This window comes from Grus americana, chromosome 3 (genome assembly GCF_028858705.1).
Source record: "Grus americana isolate bGruAme1 chromosome 3, bGruAme1.mat, whole genome shotgun sequence".
Classification (NCBI taxonomy): Eukaryota; Metazoa; Chordata; class Aves; order Gruiformes; family Gruidae; genus Grus; species Grus americana.
Genome location: NC_072854.1, coordinates 1,651,060 through 1,667,676, shown reverse-complemented (window position 1 = coordinate 1,667,676; position 16,617 = coordinate 1,651,060). Strand labels below are relative to the sequence as shown.

General features: G+C 59.8%; 1 protein-coding gene across 5 annotated transcripts in view; it reads left to right on the top strand.

Annotated features, from left to right (window-relative positions):
* The first annotated feature begins 384 nt into the window (after positions 1-384).
* The window catches only part of EFR3B (EFR3 homolog B), a 36,608-nt gene continuing 20,375 nt past the window's right edge, over positions 385-16,617 (top strand). The window contains exons 1-3 of one of the 5 annotated variants that reach the window (XM_054822374.1): positions 385-557; positions 12,114-12,190; positions 13,258-13,385. In XM_054822374.1, the coding sequence (XP_054678349.1) occupies positions 551-557; positions 12,114-12,190; positions 13,258-13,385 (212 nt within the window). In that variant the 5' untranslated portion in view covers positions 385-550. Of the gene's footprint in view, positions 558-1,829; positions 1,852-8,673; positions 8,942-12,113; positions 12,191-12,216; positions 12,368-13,257; positions 13,386-16,617 lie in introns of those variants that run through there. The other 4 variants (XM_054822376.1, XM_054822372.1, XM_054822373.1 and 1 more) reach the window with 4 other exon arrangements.

Sequence of the window (16,617 nt, the reverse complement as noted above, 5' to 3'; positions counted from 1 at the left end):
CCCGTGGAGGAAGGATGCTCAGGGGTTCACCGGGGTGTTACCGGGGAACTGAGCGGATCCCGGCTCGCTGGCCGCCCCAAACGCGCAGGGCTGAGCCGCTACCACCCGTGGCTTTGCCCCCTCCCCCCCCCCCCCCGCCAGGTTTGTGTGGCAAAGCCTGGGCAGGGTGCTCCGTGGGGGTGGGTGCCGTGGGGTGGGATGCGGGGCGGGATGCCCGGCGTGGGGACACCGTGCTGGATGCAGAGGTGGTTCGGGCTGTGGGGCAGGGGGGCCGGGACCGCAGGGTCCCCGCTCACCGTGCCGTGCCGTGCCGTGCCGAGCCGGCGGGAGGAGCCGAGCTGCGGTGCCGCCCCCCCGGTGCCGCCCCCGGCCGGCGCCGCTCGGTGGGGCAGAGCCGGGTCGGGCACCGCCGCCTGCAGCCGCGCCGGGCACGGCCGAGCCGAGCCGAGCCGAGCCGGGCCGAGCCGGGCCCAGCCGGGCCGAGCCGAGCCGAGCCGGGCCGAGCCGAGCCGAGCCGAGCCGCGCCGGGGCGGCGGCAGCAGCAGCGGCCATGTACGGTGAGTGCCTGCGGGGGACGAGCCCGGTGGGGCGGCGCCGGGCCTGGGCCGGTCCCGGGGCCGGTCTGGGGCCGTGCGTGCCCCCCGCTTCCCGGGGACTTGGGCTCGTCCCCGCCCCGGGGCAGGGCTGTGCATCCCCGGGCCCGGTTAGGGGTTCGCCTCGTCCAGGGTGGGGGGACCTCGTTCTTTATAGGGCTGTGCACCCCCCGTTCACTGGGTGTATTCCCCCTTTGGGGTGGGGGGGTCTGTATCCTATAGAGAGCTGTGCACCCCCCGTTTACTGGGGGGTGACCCCTCTTTGGGGTTGAGGTGGCCTTGGTGCACCCCCTAAGTTACTGGGGGGTTATCCCCTCTTTGGGTTTGGGGGGACCTTGGTCCTATATAAAGCTGTCCATCTCCCTAGTTACTGGGGGTGACCCCCCTTTGGGTTTGGGGGGACCTTGGTCTTTTACAGGGCTGTGCATCCCCCCAGTTTCTGGAGGGGGACCCCCCTTCGGGGCTGGGACACACACCGTGGTCCCATAAAGGGCTGTGAATGCCCCCTTTGTCACCGGGGCACTGTCCCCTTCCTGGGGGACCACGGGCCGTTAACGGCCCCCCCAACCCGGTTTCCTGGGGTCACCTGCTCCCCCCGGGCTGGGAGGACCTTGCGTCTGTACAGGACCAATGACCCCTATACTGCTGGGGGACGCCCAGTCCTTGGGGGGGGGAACCCTTGGGTGCTATATAGGGCTCTTCAGCTCCACCTGGTTAATTGGGGGGGGGAAGGAGTGTCACACACCCCCCCCCCCCCCGGATCTTGGTCCTATATATGACCCCCCCCTTTGCGATGCTGGGGAGCTGCCTGGACTCTGGCGTGGGGCAGACCTTGCTCCCATATAGGCCCATGCACCCTGGGGTGTTTGGGGGTCCCCCCGTTGACCCCCATGCTGTCACTGTTGTCACCCCTCTGTGCAGGGAGGCCATATGGGGTCCCACGTCCCCGACCGGTGATGCCGTGTGCGTAATGGGGAGCAGCTGGCGGAGCAGCTGGCCGCCCCCCCGCCTGGGGCAGCGGGCCCCGCTAAGCTGCTGGGAGCTTTTGGGATGTGCCGGGGGGTGGCCGGGTGGCTCTTAAATCCTCGCTGCCCGAGCATCCTTCCCCGGGCCGTCAGCACACGGCGAGCATCGCGGAGGAGGGAGCCCCTGATCGCTGCCCTTCCTTGGGGGCTCCCAGCCCACCCCGAGGGCTGCGGGGTCGGTTTGGGGCTGAGCCCAAAAGCCCCCCTCTCTGCAAGGTGCTGCGGTGCCGGCGGTGAGTGCACGGTGGGATGCGGCAGGAGGGAGATGGGCGGGCAGGGTGCCGGCCTCCCCGGGGTGATGGGGTGCTTGTTTTGGGGTTCAATGGGGTGCATGCAGAGGGGTGTCCTGAGATGTGTCGGGATGCAGCACCCGCCTCCCACGGGGCAAGGAGTGGAGCCCGTGGGCTTGGGGAGCGGGTCTCTACCTAGCGGGGCTGGGGGGGAGGGAAGCTGAGGCGGGACGCGCTGGTTCCGTTCCTCTCCTCGTCACCGTGCTGACTCCTCTGGCCTCGGTTGAGTCATTCAGGTCTCTCAGCTGGTATTTTTCCACCCGCAAAACGAGGGGGATGTTTCCCTCCCCTGCTCGGCTGTGGCAGCCTGCAGCGACGGCTGCTGCATGCCCCGGGGACGTGGCCCCTCTGCGGCACCCCCCACGCCAGGGTTCCCCGCTCGCTCCCACCCCAGGACCCGTCTGTCTGGCGTGGGATGGCAGCGATGCTCTTACTGCAGGGCAGTCATCCCCGATGTCGAAATACTTCCACCCGTGCCCTTTCCATCTGAGCTCCCTGCCTTGCTCAGGGCTGTTGCATCCGCACTGGGGCTTGGGCAGATTTTGGGGGGGGTGGGGGGGTGCATTGGCAATTTGTGCCGCTGGCAAGCAGGAATTTGCAGGGAGCTGCTGTTGTCATCCGAGCAATTTGCAGCAGCCTGGAGCACGTAATAATTCTCTCTGCCCGGGAACTGCAGGGGACCCCAATCCCTCTGTGAACCTGGGGGAGAACTGAGACGCAGGTCCCCAGGAGCCCCGCCAGCCCCCCCGATGTCCGACCTGACCCGAGGGGTGTGACACGCTCCGGTTGTCCCCTGGGATCCTGGCTTGGCGGCCAGCGTGTCCTGCCCACAGGGAATGGCAATGCCACATCGGCTCCTCTCACCCACAGGCTGTGCCTCTGCTCGCGTCTTGGGGGAGCCCCTTAGGGTGGGGAAGGGCAACAGCGTCTCTGGGGACCTGAATGTGACTTCGAGGACGAAAGCCAGGCTGGTCCCTTCCCCGGTAGCGCTGGTGGCCAGGCGTTGCTGCGGCTCGTGGTCCTGGAAAGCATCCAGGCGCTGGAAAGCTCTGTGGGATACTTTGGATGAAAGGTGCATTAGGAATGCACAGGATTATTGGTATCTTTTTAATCTCTCTTTTAACTATCTCTCGGCCTGAGGGAAGGATTAGATGGGTGACGGGGGATGGATTTTTCTCCGTGGACAGGACAAAGTGGTGCCGGACACTTGTTCTGTTATGGGGGAGACCCACAGCCTCCCTGGGAGAGGTGATCAGAGGGGCAGCATGGGGGGCATGGGCCACCCTTTGCATCCCCCCTAATGCTGCAGCGCTGGCGCCTTGCGCTGAGCTGGCGTTTGCGTGTGCGAGGCAAGAGCGGCGTGCTCGGCATGGCGATGCCTGGCGCCCGCGGCTCGTGGTGTGGGGCCGCCGCGGTGGCCGTGCACATGGAACAGGGCTGCTGGGGGTCTGCACCCGTTTTCTTTTAGTTTTCTTTTGGTTTTCTTTTGCATCACCGGTGAAAACAGGACATCCAACCTTCGACCCCGGCTGTGCCAGCCTGGTGCCGTGCAAACCGCAGTTTGGTGAGCTGAACCTTCAGGCTGGTGTCCCCGTCTCCGGTGGGAGCTCGCTGTCCTGAGCCTGGCTTAGGGATTAGCTGCTCCACGGGAGATTTCGCACCGCAGGAGCTGGGGTGCTGCTATCAGGTTTTGGCCGGCAAAAGAGCGTGGTTACCCCACAGTCGGGGGGGTCCGATGGCCCCGGCTGCACGGGAAGCCCAGCGCTTTGTGTACCCAGCCGCCAGCAACCCTCCTGCTTCGCTGCCGTCTCCAGGAGGCAGGGTTTTAATTCCGAAATATGTACAAAAGGCAGAGTGAGCTCGGTGGGCTGAAAGCGCTCCAGCGACGCGGCTGTAGGGAGAGCGGGGAGCAAGGGAGCAGCGCAGATGGGATGGGGTTGACGTTTCCACGGGGGGTTCCCAGTGGAGGTTCCCAGTGGAGCTCGGCTACGAGTCCCCCCTGTGCTTTTGGCAGCTTCTGGGAAGGCGGCGTGTGTCGGAGCTGCGGCAGCAAACCTTTGGGAGATGTATCCCCACCGGCCGGCCCCGAAGCCGCTCACCTCAGTTTGTTTCCTCTACGTTCTCTCGCTTTGCTTTCTGGTCACCGGCACAAGCTGTCTCCTCCCACACCAGCGGAGCTGGAAATAGAGAAGGTTCCCTTTTTTTTTTTTTTTTTTTCTTTTTTTCTTTCAGCAGCAGCTGGAGCAGGGGAAATGAGGTTTTTTTGGCTGCCCCAGGGAGGAGGCGGTGGCGGCGGTGGGTGCCAGCAAGGTCCCCGTGAGCCGTCTGGGGCTGCCAGCGTGCCACTGAGTCACAGCCAGCAGCCGCACAAGCGGATGGGTTTTGCGCTAAATAAATAGTGTTTGGTGGGACTGGATGGCTCAGCAGGGGAATGTGAAATGCAATTAAGCTGCTTTTTTTTGGCTTTTTTTTTTGTGGTGTTTTTTTTTTTTTTAATTCTATGCTTTTTAACTAAATGATCTGCAAATTAATTCAGTGCTCGTAGAGGAAAAGGGGCTGTTTGTGGTGCTGGCAGCGCTGGGGGCTTTCCCGAGCTCTCATATGGGTTTGCATTAAACCTCGATGGCTGTGGCCGAGTCCGGGGCTTTTTTCCTAGTGTGTTTCCAGATGGCATCGCTGTGTCCAGGCAGGATTTGACCCCTGCAGTGAAGATGGGGACTCCTCTGCCTGGAGCAAACACTGGAGGGGATTGTACCGGGCTGGGAGCTGGCATTGCTCACCTCCAACTTCATCAAGCCCCACCGCTTAAGGGCTCTGGTAATTGCTTGCGCAATCAGTAATTGCACAAGAAAACGCACTTCCAGAGATGCTCTGCTCCTGGCTGAAGCCTCTGTAGCTCTGTCGCAGGTTGCTCTGCTTTGGGGACAGGACTTGTTCCCCCTCCGCAGGGACCGCACGCAACCCAGAAAGGCTGGAGAGAAAGCGTGGCCGTGGCCGGTCCCGTCACGTTCCCGTCTCTCTGTAAATGAGGGTGTTGGGTCACTTTTTGTGCCAAAAACTAAAACGGGCTGTGGGCTTTGATGTAGCGTATCTTGGGGAAATAGGAAACCACAGAAACGTGTGCGGTCAGCCTCTCACAAAGGTCCTTGTGGTTTTTGTCGAACATGCAAAACAGGGGGATTTGCATGGGTTTTTTCCTCTAAAAACCTTTCATGCTTGCGAGCCTTCCCATGTCCTTGGCCGTTCTGCTGCATCCGGCTCTGCGCTGCGTGGGGCAAGTCCTTGGCCTCGCAAAATGATCCCGGCTCTTCATTCAGCAATTTTCAGAGGCCGGTCCTGATGCTGGGTGGACGGCTGCCTCCATCAGAGCTTCCCTACCTACGCGGTCCAGACCAGACATCCCATCCACGCGATGCCGGGCGAACGTCTCGCATCGAGGAGCCGGAGTTTGAGTGAATTTCCTGCTATTTAAGCTTTTTCCTCCTTCCAGCTTTCCCTCTGCGGTGTGTTGTATAATGAAACCAGGCACCCATTAAGACGCTTAACTCCCCTTCTCCTCCCCTCGCATCGGCACTGCCAGGTACTCAATGCAAACCCCTCGGCGCGCGGCTCTGCCCTTAATGGGTGGTTTCCCCCTCCGCCCTGGCGTGTAAAAGGGTTGGTGTGGTCTTAATGCCCGAGTCTAATCACCACTGTGAAATATTAATTAATCTGGCCGCTATTGAAGCTTTGCGCGCGCGCTGTGGAGTCGGAGCGGCAGGCTCGGTCGAGCGGTGAAGTGTAAATAATGGAGGGCCCAATCCGTCGCTGGTGTAAGCCGGCAGCAGGGGTGATTGACGTCCCGCCGCTCACCACGGAGCTGTTAAAGCTGGATTTGATGCCTGCGTGCCTCGAGCTGTCGGCATTTGGTGGGGGCGGGGGGGGGCAGATAGAAGGGAGCGTGTTTGGGCAAATCCAGATGGGATTCGGACGTGCTGGCCCCAGCGTGGATTCGGTCTCTGGAGCGGGTCCCGTTTTGGGGGGTCCCAGCACAGAGCTGTATGCTTGGGGTCTGCGTGGAGCCGCTTTGCCCCCCGTCCCCAGCCACGGTGTCTGCCCCGGAAAGCCCCGGCTGCGTCGGTGGAAGCGAGGCGAGCGCGGCGCGTGGAGGAGTGCCAGGGGGAAGCTGCGAATTTAATTGCTGAGCTAAAAGGCTTCGCGCCGACGGCTCTGAGCGGGCTGCAGGCGACGTCTGGGAGAGCGTTTCCCTCTCCGGCATGTTCCTGTCCATCCCGCTCAGCGACATGAGAAATACATCCTGGCAGCGGCAGCCTTGGCTCGCCAGTCCCAGGCGTCTCTGCTCTTCCTTTGCTGTCGGTGCCTCGAAATATTTCGCTGTCCCTTCGTGCCGGCGTCAAGAGACACGGCTCCCCGTGGTCAGCGCTGCCTTGTGCTGCCCTTGGAGGTTTGGGTCTTCTGCGACATCCCCGAAAGCGTCTCTGCTCACAGATGAGCCGTCTGCTTTTGTAACACCCCCTTTACGGATGCCGAAGGACACTTGGATGAGCGGTGATTAACGAGTGGGAAAGGGAACGAGCCACGGCCGTGCAGCCCGAACTGTTTGGGAAGGTCAGGAACTATTAATTAACATCAGGACATTGCTCTGAATTACCGAGCTGGAGGGGCGAGCTGGATTTGGCCACCTCCCCAGTTCTTCCTCCACTAAAAGTGGTAGAGGTCTAATGCAACCGCCCAGGGTCCCCCATCTTTTCGTGGCTGCTCTTTTCCAACAGCTCTTCTTTGCATCGGGCTGATCCGAACTGCTCGATCCTGCTCCTCTCCTGCCTTGGGGGCTGCCGTTGCCTCCCCCCGCCAGGGCACGGGGCACCTTGCTGTCCTCGCCCCGTTCCCGGCACAGCACGCTGCGAGGAGGGCGTTGGGCCGTGGTTTTAATCGGTGCCCGGCGCGTTTGGCTCTCTTAAACGCGATTAGAAAGAGATTTATTGGCTTGCTTTACAGCTCTGCTGGCCCGTGGGGTCGTGCCGATTTACATCGGGGTCTGCCCTGGCTCTGCGGGGGTGCGGAGGCAAAGGGAGGCTGGCTGGTGCAGAAGCTGGATTTTAATGTAGGTTTTGGTGCCTCTTAAATTGGGGGCAGAAGCTCAGAGGAGCACCTGAGCAAGGCTTTCCCTCGGGCGAGCTCCCAGCCACGCTTGCTTACGGCTCCGGGCTTTCCCCTGGGAATGGCTTTCGGGGAGGAGGGGATCTGCAAGCGGTGCCCTACATCTCCTCCGTCCCTCGTGGCACCGAGTCCATCCCTGCTCCCTGCCAGCGTCGCTTGTTTCTTGCCTTCCTTGGTAGTTTTTTTTTTTTCCCCTTTCCCGGGGGCTGGGGTTCCTCACTCCATCCCTCTGCCCACCCTGGGGATGGAAAATAGGACTGATGGGTCTCTGGGCCAACTTAAATATTTGCTCAGTGACATTTCTATCGCGTAGCAGGGAGATTTCATCCTTTTCCCCGGGCAGGCTCACCCACCGGGTGCCAAAGGGCTGAGGGAGTCGGAGGAGACTCTCACGTCGGCTGTATAAATGAGATTTTGCTAAGCAGATTAGGGAAAGGTCTCTGGTTCGGTGCGGGGCTCGGGGGAAGACAGCGCTGGGCTGGTGGTACAACCCCTACCTTCAGGCTGGTGGTTTTGCTTGGAGTTAAGAGAGCGACCTTCATGGGATATTAGGTTTAATGAGGGATTTTGCGTGATTCAATTAGGATTTATTTGCAATCACTTGGAGTGCCCTTATTAAGTAAATTCCAGGCCTCAAATAATATGGCCATAAGGTTTTCCAGCCGTGCTTATTGCCGGGATGTCATTAAAATGGAGGCAGGGGAAGGGATTAACGAGGAAAGGCTTAAGGTCAGAGCACTGGTGGGAGAGCACGTGGTCGCTTCGGGAGGTGAGCTGGGCTTGTGTCCCGTTCTCAGCTGGCCGTACTCTATCCCAAAACCCCCGGTTACAGCTGGTACCAGTGACCCCCGCTCCTGGAAACGCATGCAACGAGTTTAGCTGAGAACCTCGGGGCTCATGCCGGGCATCGGAGCAGCTAAGTGGGGGTTATGCTAGCAAGCCGCAGTCGCCTGGGCTGAAAGGCTGTAATTATCTCCAATTAGATCGACTTTCTGGGAGCTGAGCTATCAAAGCAAAAGGCCCTTTTGGCTCGCTTTGCCCCCTGGCAAGAGCGCAGATGCGACCTGCCGCGCGTGGCTGGGAGTGGCGGCGAAGAGCCCGATAAATGCCACCGGCGTGCCCCGGGCGGGTGCGAGACGGAGGTGACACGCGTATCGTGTAGCTGCAGGAGCCAGCGCCGCTCCTGGGTTTCCCACCTTATTCCCTCCACGGGGAGAGGGTCGAGTCACGTCTCTCCATGCCTCAATTTACCTGATCTCTTAAGAAAATCCACGTCCTTGGCGCCCACAGCGGCGTGCTGCCAGCAGGAGGAGAGCGTGACGCACCGTGCGGGTCCGTGCTTGCGTGTCTGTCGCATCCCTGGATGCTGTTTTGGGGTCAGCTCCGACCTGCTGAGCCTCCCTCCTTGTCAGCGCTGCCCGCAAATGAACGATGCTTGATGTGCTGAAAGGGACAGCTCTGGCCTCGAGGGACCTTGAAAAACCACCCCCGTCCTCCCCCTCAGGCCCCTCCGAAATGCCCAACTTCCCCGGCCGCCCCCGCGTACCGGTGCAGACGCTGGCAGAGCAAAGCCAGCGCCGTTCCCAGCTGCCATCGGAGCCGCCTCGGTGACTCAGCAGCCGTGCTGAAAGCTCCCTTATTTATTTAAACGCCTGCTCCCCGCTCGCTCGGTTGAGCATCCCCTGCAGCGATGCTGCCGCTGGGCCGGCCCCGGCCGCCGCTCGGCGAGGAGGAGAGCGATACCCGGCACTCCGAGCCCCCCGGTTTGTTCCGGACACGATGGCTTTGACCGCCTGGGCTCTCGGCCCCGCGCTGCGGCTCTGTGCCGCCGGCCCTGCCTGCTCCTGGGAGATGCTGCCCGTGGCCGGAGCAGGTACCTTCTCCCCGCTTTGCTTTTTCCCGGGGTGCTGGGTTGGATCTCCTGGGAGGGGGAAAGCACCCTGCCTGCCGGTGACCTTCAGTGTCATCCTTCTGTTTTTGAAATGCTTCATGCCAGCCCGGGCTGGAGGATTGCGTTGTGGCTGCGGGGGGGGTTTTGTCCTCACAGAGCCGGGGCGGGGGGGGATGCTGCCGGTCGGTGCCTTGCTCAGGCTGGCGCAGGGTGCGTGGGGTCGGTGTGGTGGGTGCTAAAGGAAACCGGTGTCTGGAAGAAGAAATGTCTGTCTGAGCCCCTCGGCGTTAGGGTTTGGTGCTGTGAGGGACCCGTCAGGGTCAGACCTGGGTTTGTTGCTCTCTGGAGAGCCCTTGGAGGGGGGAAATAACATAAGGGAAAATCTTGCTGGAGGCCTGTGTCATTTTTACTCTGCTTTTTTAAGGATTTATGATCTCTCTCTGCCTGTGTATGTGCCGGCTGGGCAAAATCGAGAGAAGGCAGGGGTTTGGGGAAGGAAAGTTTCTCTGGGTTTCGTGTAAGCAGAGTAAGAGAGACGCTTTCCGTGCCCGGCTGCGGGGAGCTCAGCCCTCTTACCAGCCATCAGAGAGTCTCGCCCGAAGGCACTGCTCCGTAAGAGACCCTGTCCTTCTGCTCGGCCGTGGTGGGATCCTGCCCACCAGTGGCCTGAGGTGCTTTGGGTTGAGCAGCGTTCCTGCTTTCCCCCTGACCACGCTTGTCCCCCCATCTCGTGGGACTGATGGTCACCCGGGTCCCCTCTCCTGGCAGACGCTTTGGGTCTTCGTCTCTCTCCCTCTGCTGCTTTCTGTAGGTGAGGCCTTAAAAATCTCCTGCTTCTGGAAGAAGAGGTCGTGTTAGGTGAGAGGGAAGGCATTAGATTTAATTATGCAATTATTATTGATGGGATCCGTGCTGCGTCTGCTCTTCAGGTTCATTCATCAGGATGAGGGTGGTGGATTGGGAACGTGGCTGGGCTCTTTGCTCCTCTCGCAGGGCTAGGAATGTGCATTAATCCTGAAAATACTCTAAACCCACATTTTTGGAGGTGAGATAATGACCGAGGAGGTGGAAGGGACGTGGCTTCTTGGCTAATGGGATCGCTTCTGGGGAAACTCTCCGGCTATTTTGCAGGGAGAGCTGGTGGCCCATGCTGAGATGCCGCAGGGACGCGTGGCCCGGCGAGGTGAGATAAAGTCACGCTGCCTCAGCCGTCCCGGCGCGGGGAATTTATTAAGAGGCTTCAGGAGATCATCAGACGCTCGTCTGTGTGAGTGGCAAATGAGAATTTATTAAGAGGCCAGATTAAAAGTACTTTGGGAAAAAGAGCAAAATCGATCGAAGGCAGCTGAGAAGGGAGGAGGGGGAGCAGCGGATACGAGACTTGGAAATAAAATATCGGATCGCGGGAAGGTGTGGAGGGGTTTGCAGGGAGAGCACGAGAGGTGCAAGGAGCTCTGTGCCACCGCAGCGTTGCTGGGACTGCTGGGCCCGGGGACCCCAAAGGGGACCCCAAAGCAAGCGGCAGCCTCCCCCCGCGCGAGCACCCGCCGTCAGAAGCGAACGCGCTGGGGAAGCGAGCGAGCACGTTGCAGGAAGCGAGCGGTGCCAGCGCCGGGAGCTGGCGCGAGCAGGCGTGAGCTCATGCGTTCCAGCGCGAGCGGTCGCCGGCTCCCGCCGGCACAGCCTTTGTCCCCCCCAGCTTCTGCTTCTCGGCAGCGGTTGCCAAAAAGCAGCCCCGAATTACTCACGCTTCCCCGGGCTCGTAAAGACCGGTGCTTTGGGGTGGCTGACACCGGTCTCCTCCGCGGGGTGCAGCATCCGAGTAACGCCAGGCCCCGGGGAAAAAATGCATTGTGCTGGAGCAGGGGTGTCCTGGGGTGCAAAGCCTGCGGCGCGGCGCTGGGGAGGGTAGCGTGTCCAGCGATCTTTTATTTTTTCCATTTTTTTGTGAATAAACAAACTCTGCAGATATTCGTCAGCGGCCAGGAGGTGAGGCGGTGCTGGTACAGCTTTACGCAGGGGGATGTAGCAGGGTGGAGGTGCCCGCGGATGCTGGACTCTCCGGTGCTGCAGCACCGTGCTTGGTGCGAGTGGGAGCACGACGGATGCTCGAGAGCCCTCCTGGACCGCCGGCCGCTCCCGAGCCAAAGACGGGGGGGATCCGTGGCTGCTGCGGAGCGTGTGCCGCGACCCTCAGAAACAGGATCTGGCACAGGGAGAAATATCCAGGTTGCGAACGATCCCTTCCTCGGCAGCTCCCCGAAAGCAGAGCGGGGGATCGCAGCCGCGTTTGGGCTATTTGGCGGCCGGGGCTAACTGCTTTGCTCTGAGTCGGGATGCGGTTGATGCCCGCCGGTCGCTGGCCTGCGGAGTTGCTGCTGCGAGGGGTTTTGGCTCTCGGAGAGGCTGCGCAGCACGCGGCTTGTGCAGCGGAAACAAGCTGCCGTCGTGTCTGAGGCCCCTGAAAAAGAGAGGCAGGGTCTGGTCGTGTGGGTGTCCCGCAAAACACAGGTCACTTGGTGCCCCCCTCGGGGGAGAGGGACGGCGGTCCGGCAGCCCAAAGGTAGGGGGGCAATCCAAGGTGTTTGGTGTTTCTCAGCAGCTCGGCTTGGGAGCTGCAAACAGGAAAATGCGTTTTCCTTTCATAGCCTTGATAAAATGCTCTCTCTTCTCCTCCCGCCTTGCTGTCTCCAGCAGCCTGTGCTGCATCGCTGCCGGCTCCGTGGGGAGCGCGGGGCAGGGTGTGAGTAGTGTGTCCTCGGGTGAGCGGTTGGAGTAAAGAGCTGTTGGTCTGAGGACATGGAAAAGAGGATCTTGCGAGATACAGAGGCGCAGATTTAGGGGAACTTTGGCCATCTTGGTCTCTGGAGGCTGCTTTCTTGGGTGAGAAAAGCAGATAACCCTGCAGTCCTACATCAAATGCTGCTGGGCCCCCGCCAGTTCTCTGCCTCTCAGCTGCGGTTTTCTTTCCTTGTTTTGTTTTCTTTGGCTGTAAAACTCTGAGATGTCATCAGCTTGGTACCCTGTCCTCTTCCCAGGCTTCCCCACTGAATCCAAGGATACGTTCTCCAGCCAAGGTCACCTCCACGCGGGGGTTTGCCCAGGAGCTGAGGCTTTAGTCCCTGCTGACCCAGCACTGTCTCCTCTCTTCCAGGTGTGTGCGGCTGCTGCGGCGCCCTGCGTCCTCGCTACAAAAGACTCGTCGACAACATCTTCCCTGAGGACCCAGAGGTAAACGAGTTGCTGCTTCACGCGCTGAAGCTCCGGTGCTTCACACACCAAAGCCTCGGCGCTCGGGTTTGCAGGGACACGGTGTGACCTGCCCAGAAACAGCTCCCGGGAGGCGGGCGATGCTTTGACTCCGTAAAACCGTGCCTGGAGGGTTGGATTTTCCTCTAAAGACTGTTTGTGAGTGGAAATACAGTCACATCGGCCTGGAGGGACGGGCTTCCTCTCCCAAAGGTGCTGGGCAGATGCTCAGGACGGATGGATGGGAGGATGGGGAACCGGACCTGAAGGCATATGTCCTTCTCTTTGCAGGATAAGGAAAGCAGCTTCTAAGAGAGGGGGTCTCGTGGGGCCTCAGCCAGGCTTGCGAGCTCAAAAGCTGCTTATGCTTCCAGGACGCGGGAAAGCTGGTGCCCTGCTTGCCGCCTCGCTGAATTGGAGAGGGGGGGTGCCCTGCCAGCTGCGCCTGGAGCATCCCAAATCCGACCTCTTTGCGTCCTTTTCAGAGCCGAGATGTGAAGGCAGTGGAAGAGGGGCTCCCGGCTGGGGGCAGCTGGGATGGGATCACCTGGGGAGGTGGTGAGCGCCTGTTTTATCATGGCGCTGGCAGCAAAGCCGAGCAAGAGAGGAGGCCGCTGCCGAGCCGTGCAGAGAGGAGGAAGCACCGCGGTTTTCCACGCTGCGGGGAATTGGGGCTGGCAGCTTGGCGTGCTTGTGTCATTTGGCCTTGGCAGCCCGGAGGTGGTGATGACCCTGTCTGCCCCTGTCCCCGTCGGCGCTGGGGCGTTGCTAGGGGCTGGCAAATGGTTCTCGTTGGATTTACACTGTGGGGTGCTCAACGGATGCTTGCACTGGAGTCACCCTTGGCTGTGGTGCATCAGAGAGCCCTCAGCTGAGGCTAAATGCAATCCTCGTTTGCTTTCCCTGGTGTGCAAGGTGTTGGGAAGCGCTGGGACGGGACTGGCCTGCTCCAGACCTCTGGCATTGCTGCCAAGGTTTGCTACAGAGATTCTGCTGATGCTTGCGGGTCTGGGTGTGAGGCCGTGATGCCCTGTGCTGCTCTCTTTCAGGATGGGCTGGTGAAGACCAACATGGAGAAGCTGACATTTTACGCCCTCTCTGCCCCGGAGAAGCTGGATCGCATCGGTGCCTACCTCTCCGAGCGGCTCATCCGAGACGTGAGCCGGCACCGATATGGGTAAGGGCTGGGACGCTGTTTCAGCCGTCCCAGTGATCGGCGTAACAACGGGACACCGGATCGTAGAGGGGGCCCAGGCTAAGGGTGGGACGTGTGGGGTAAGCAGCTCCCGCGTGCTCCAAGCTGTCCTGAAGCTGTGAGCACGCTGCGGAGAGACCCGATCGTGTCCTGCCTCCGAAGGTGAGACATGGGAGCATGCAGGGATGTGCAAACTCCTGGCAAAGTTGCAAGGGACCAGGCAAGCTGGGAGCTATGTAGTGTTCCCCCGGCATCGTGCTGCCCGTGCTTGAGGAATCTGCATGTGTATGGTGTTTGTCCCTGGCAGCAGGACTGCCATCATCCCTCCAGGCCATCGTCAGGAGCCTGTGGCACCCTCCTGGCCTTTAAAAGCCCAGATGAAAGTCTGGCTAGGGTGTGGGAAAGCAGCTAAACAGGGTGGCCCTGGCTGCAGCTTGCTGGGAGTTATTCAGGACAAGTTTGGATGTGTTGCACCGCACGCAGATCTCTATTGAGCTACAGTGACGTGGCACGAGCAGGAGCGAGGATGCTTTTCCAGAGAGCACGTGATGGGGATGCATTGGGCTGGATGGGGATCGCTGCGTTTGCTCTGTCCGCCTTACCCGCGTGGTCCTGGCTGGGCCCCGTTCCCTTCGTCTTCCCTCCCCGCATCGCTTCCAGCAAGGTTTTGCCGTGTTTTCTGCAAGGAGAGCAGCGCCCGCCTGGAAATAGCTGACTGCCCTGATTAGAGGCGCTGGGGGAGGACGGGACGGCTCCTTCCCTTTGAAATAGCTCTTGGATTGATTCTTGTTGTCTCCTGAACAAAGCCGCGGCAGACAAACACGGCTCAGCTTCGTGCTGCGAACTTCAGCCTGCCTTTTATCCTGTGGGAAGAGAAGCCAGCAGTCCGCCTAAGAAGTGTTAAAGTTGGAAAAACCTTCAAAGTCTCATCTGCATCACCCGTCATCGGGAGTGACAGGACATTCAAAGCTCTGCCTGATGTTCTGCGGTTAAGCGGCTGTTAACAGGCTCTGCTTGCTATGTTGGGGGGGGGAAAAAAAGGCTTTCAAAGATTTTTGACATCTAATGACAAGCCTCAGTGGGTGGAGGGGGGAATATATTCCTTCCTCCACCGCCTGTGCATACGGGCACGTAACTGGGTTGGAGCACTAGCTAATTTTCAAAGTCTTAACTTTGAAATCCCTGAAATGGGTTTGGATCAACCTTTTGTTTGTAGGTCGGTGTTGGCTGGAGCAGCAGGGCTTGTCCCGCTGCAGACACCGCAGCCGGGCTTTGAAAGAGCAGCCGAGCCCGTGGGTACCCGTCTGCTGCGTGTAAGATGAAGGTAGCCTTGATTTCGGGCCAGTTGGGTGTCATCTTTCTGTTATATTTATTGCTAAAAGGAGAAAGTGCTCTCGGTTGAGTTTACAGCAATGCAACCCACCGTCTGTAAGAGGATGGTTGGGGTAGGTCGGAGGTGACAACTCCACAAATGTCCCTTTTCCCTCTTGGTGGCCTGAGTCCTGTTGTCCCCGAAAGAGAAGCTGAGCTGTTGCAATAATATCGGGCACAGAATGTTGTTTTCGGCCTTGTTTCCTCCAAGAAAGGAGCTCGATGTTTCATGCTGGTCGTCAGTCACCTCTTTATACCTTTTTTTTTCCCCTCCGGGCCAGTTTTAACCCAGTTTGGCAGATGGCTAGGAGCCTCACAGATCCAGAAATAGTTGGCTGCTTATTTTCACAGTATCTGGAAGAGCTGCGATGGTGTCTGAAGGACAGGACGCAGTGTGAGCTCAACCATGCCGCAAAACACCAGAGAATCTACTCAAGACCGGAGCCAGATTTCAACAGTCCTGGAGCCTCAGGAGAAGGGATCGGTCTTGCTGTGTTTTACCAGCTGGAACCTGGAATTCCAGGGTTTATCAGACACCTCCTTTTCCCCACGAGTGCGAGGAGCTGGCTCGAAAAATGGAGGTTAAGGGAAGAATCGTGCTCAATGCAAAGAGATCTATGCTTGCTGCCTCCCGTTTTTGGCCGTGGCAGGAGATCTGGGCTCGATGCGAGCTGCTGTGGTACAAATTTACAGCTGCACGGAGGGCAGGAGTCAAAGGGAGGTGGTAAGGAGCCGTAAAGTTTGTTTTGTTCCCAGTGTCCTGGTACCAGGTCCATGGCAGGTGTTCGGATACCGCAGGTCCTGGAGCTGTGAGACTCGGTGCAATCTCCATTTGGGTTTTTTCTGTGTTTTGGGCAACTCCAGCTGGAATAAATATCTGCTCAAAGCAGTCAGAGGCGGGGGTTTGCTTCTCCGCTGGGCTTTATGCACACAGCAGGCCACCAGGAACTGGAGGTCAGTGTGGTCGTGGCCCGAGCAGCCCATCCAGGGGCTCCGGCCACCGCGTTGGTAATGAACCAGATACCGTGGATGCAGAAAGTGCTGCAGGACCAGCCTGTGAACGGGCTTCTCCAGAGCCGCTCCGAGCAACCGGTCCAATTTGTCTTGGAAACACAAAGCGGCACCTGACAAATTCTGCAATCGCAGTGTAAGCATCTGGGCACCTCCGTAACGGGCACCCGATCGAGATTCGATTCATCGCTGGGCATGAGGTTTTCCAGCTTCCTCTCAGAGGCAGGAGCATCGCAGGACTGGCTTAACAAACAGCCTGGAAGATGTGCCGTAGCAGCTTGCAGCGATGCCAGAGGGTGATCTGTGATCGGGAGGGATGGTGGAGGGATGTGCTGTGCTCGGGGAGGACCCCTGCCCACCCCAGGGACCCATCCCGGGTGCGTCCTGTCTTGCTGCTGTGTTTGAACCGTGTTCTGCGCTTCCCCTGTCCGCGCTCAGCACGCAGAGCCAAGGCTGAGGGAGCCCCGTCCCTCTTCCAGGGATGGGGACCGAGGCCATCCAGGTGTGGGCAGTGCTGGAGGAACTCCTGGGGTGATGTGAATACGCTTCGCAGGGTTGCTTTGTTGTGTATTTAAGCACAGCTTTTCTGGAGCACATCGGTCTAATTCTGTGGTCTCATCCTGTGCCTCCTGCCTGGCCAGGACCAGCTGGGTCTGGGAGAAGAGGCTGTGTTTGACACTGAGCCCACGCTGTACAAAGCCCAGAGCTCCCTCACGGGATATAAAAAATGGTTCAGGGCAAGGGAAGTCCCCGCGCCGTGCAGGGGGAGATGGAAGGCGTTGTTGGCAGCCTTGGTCCTGAGGCCACTGGGTCCTCGCTAGGAGGAGAGATG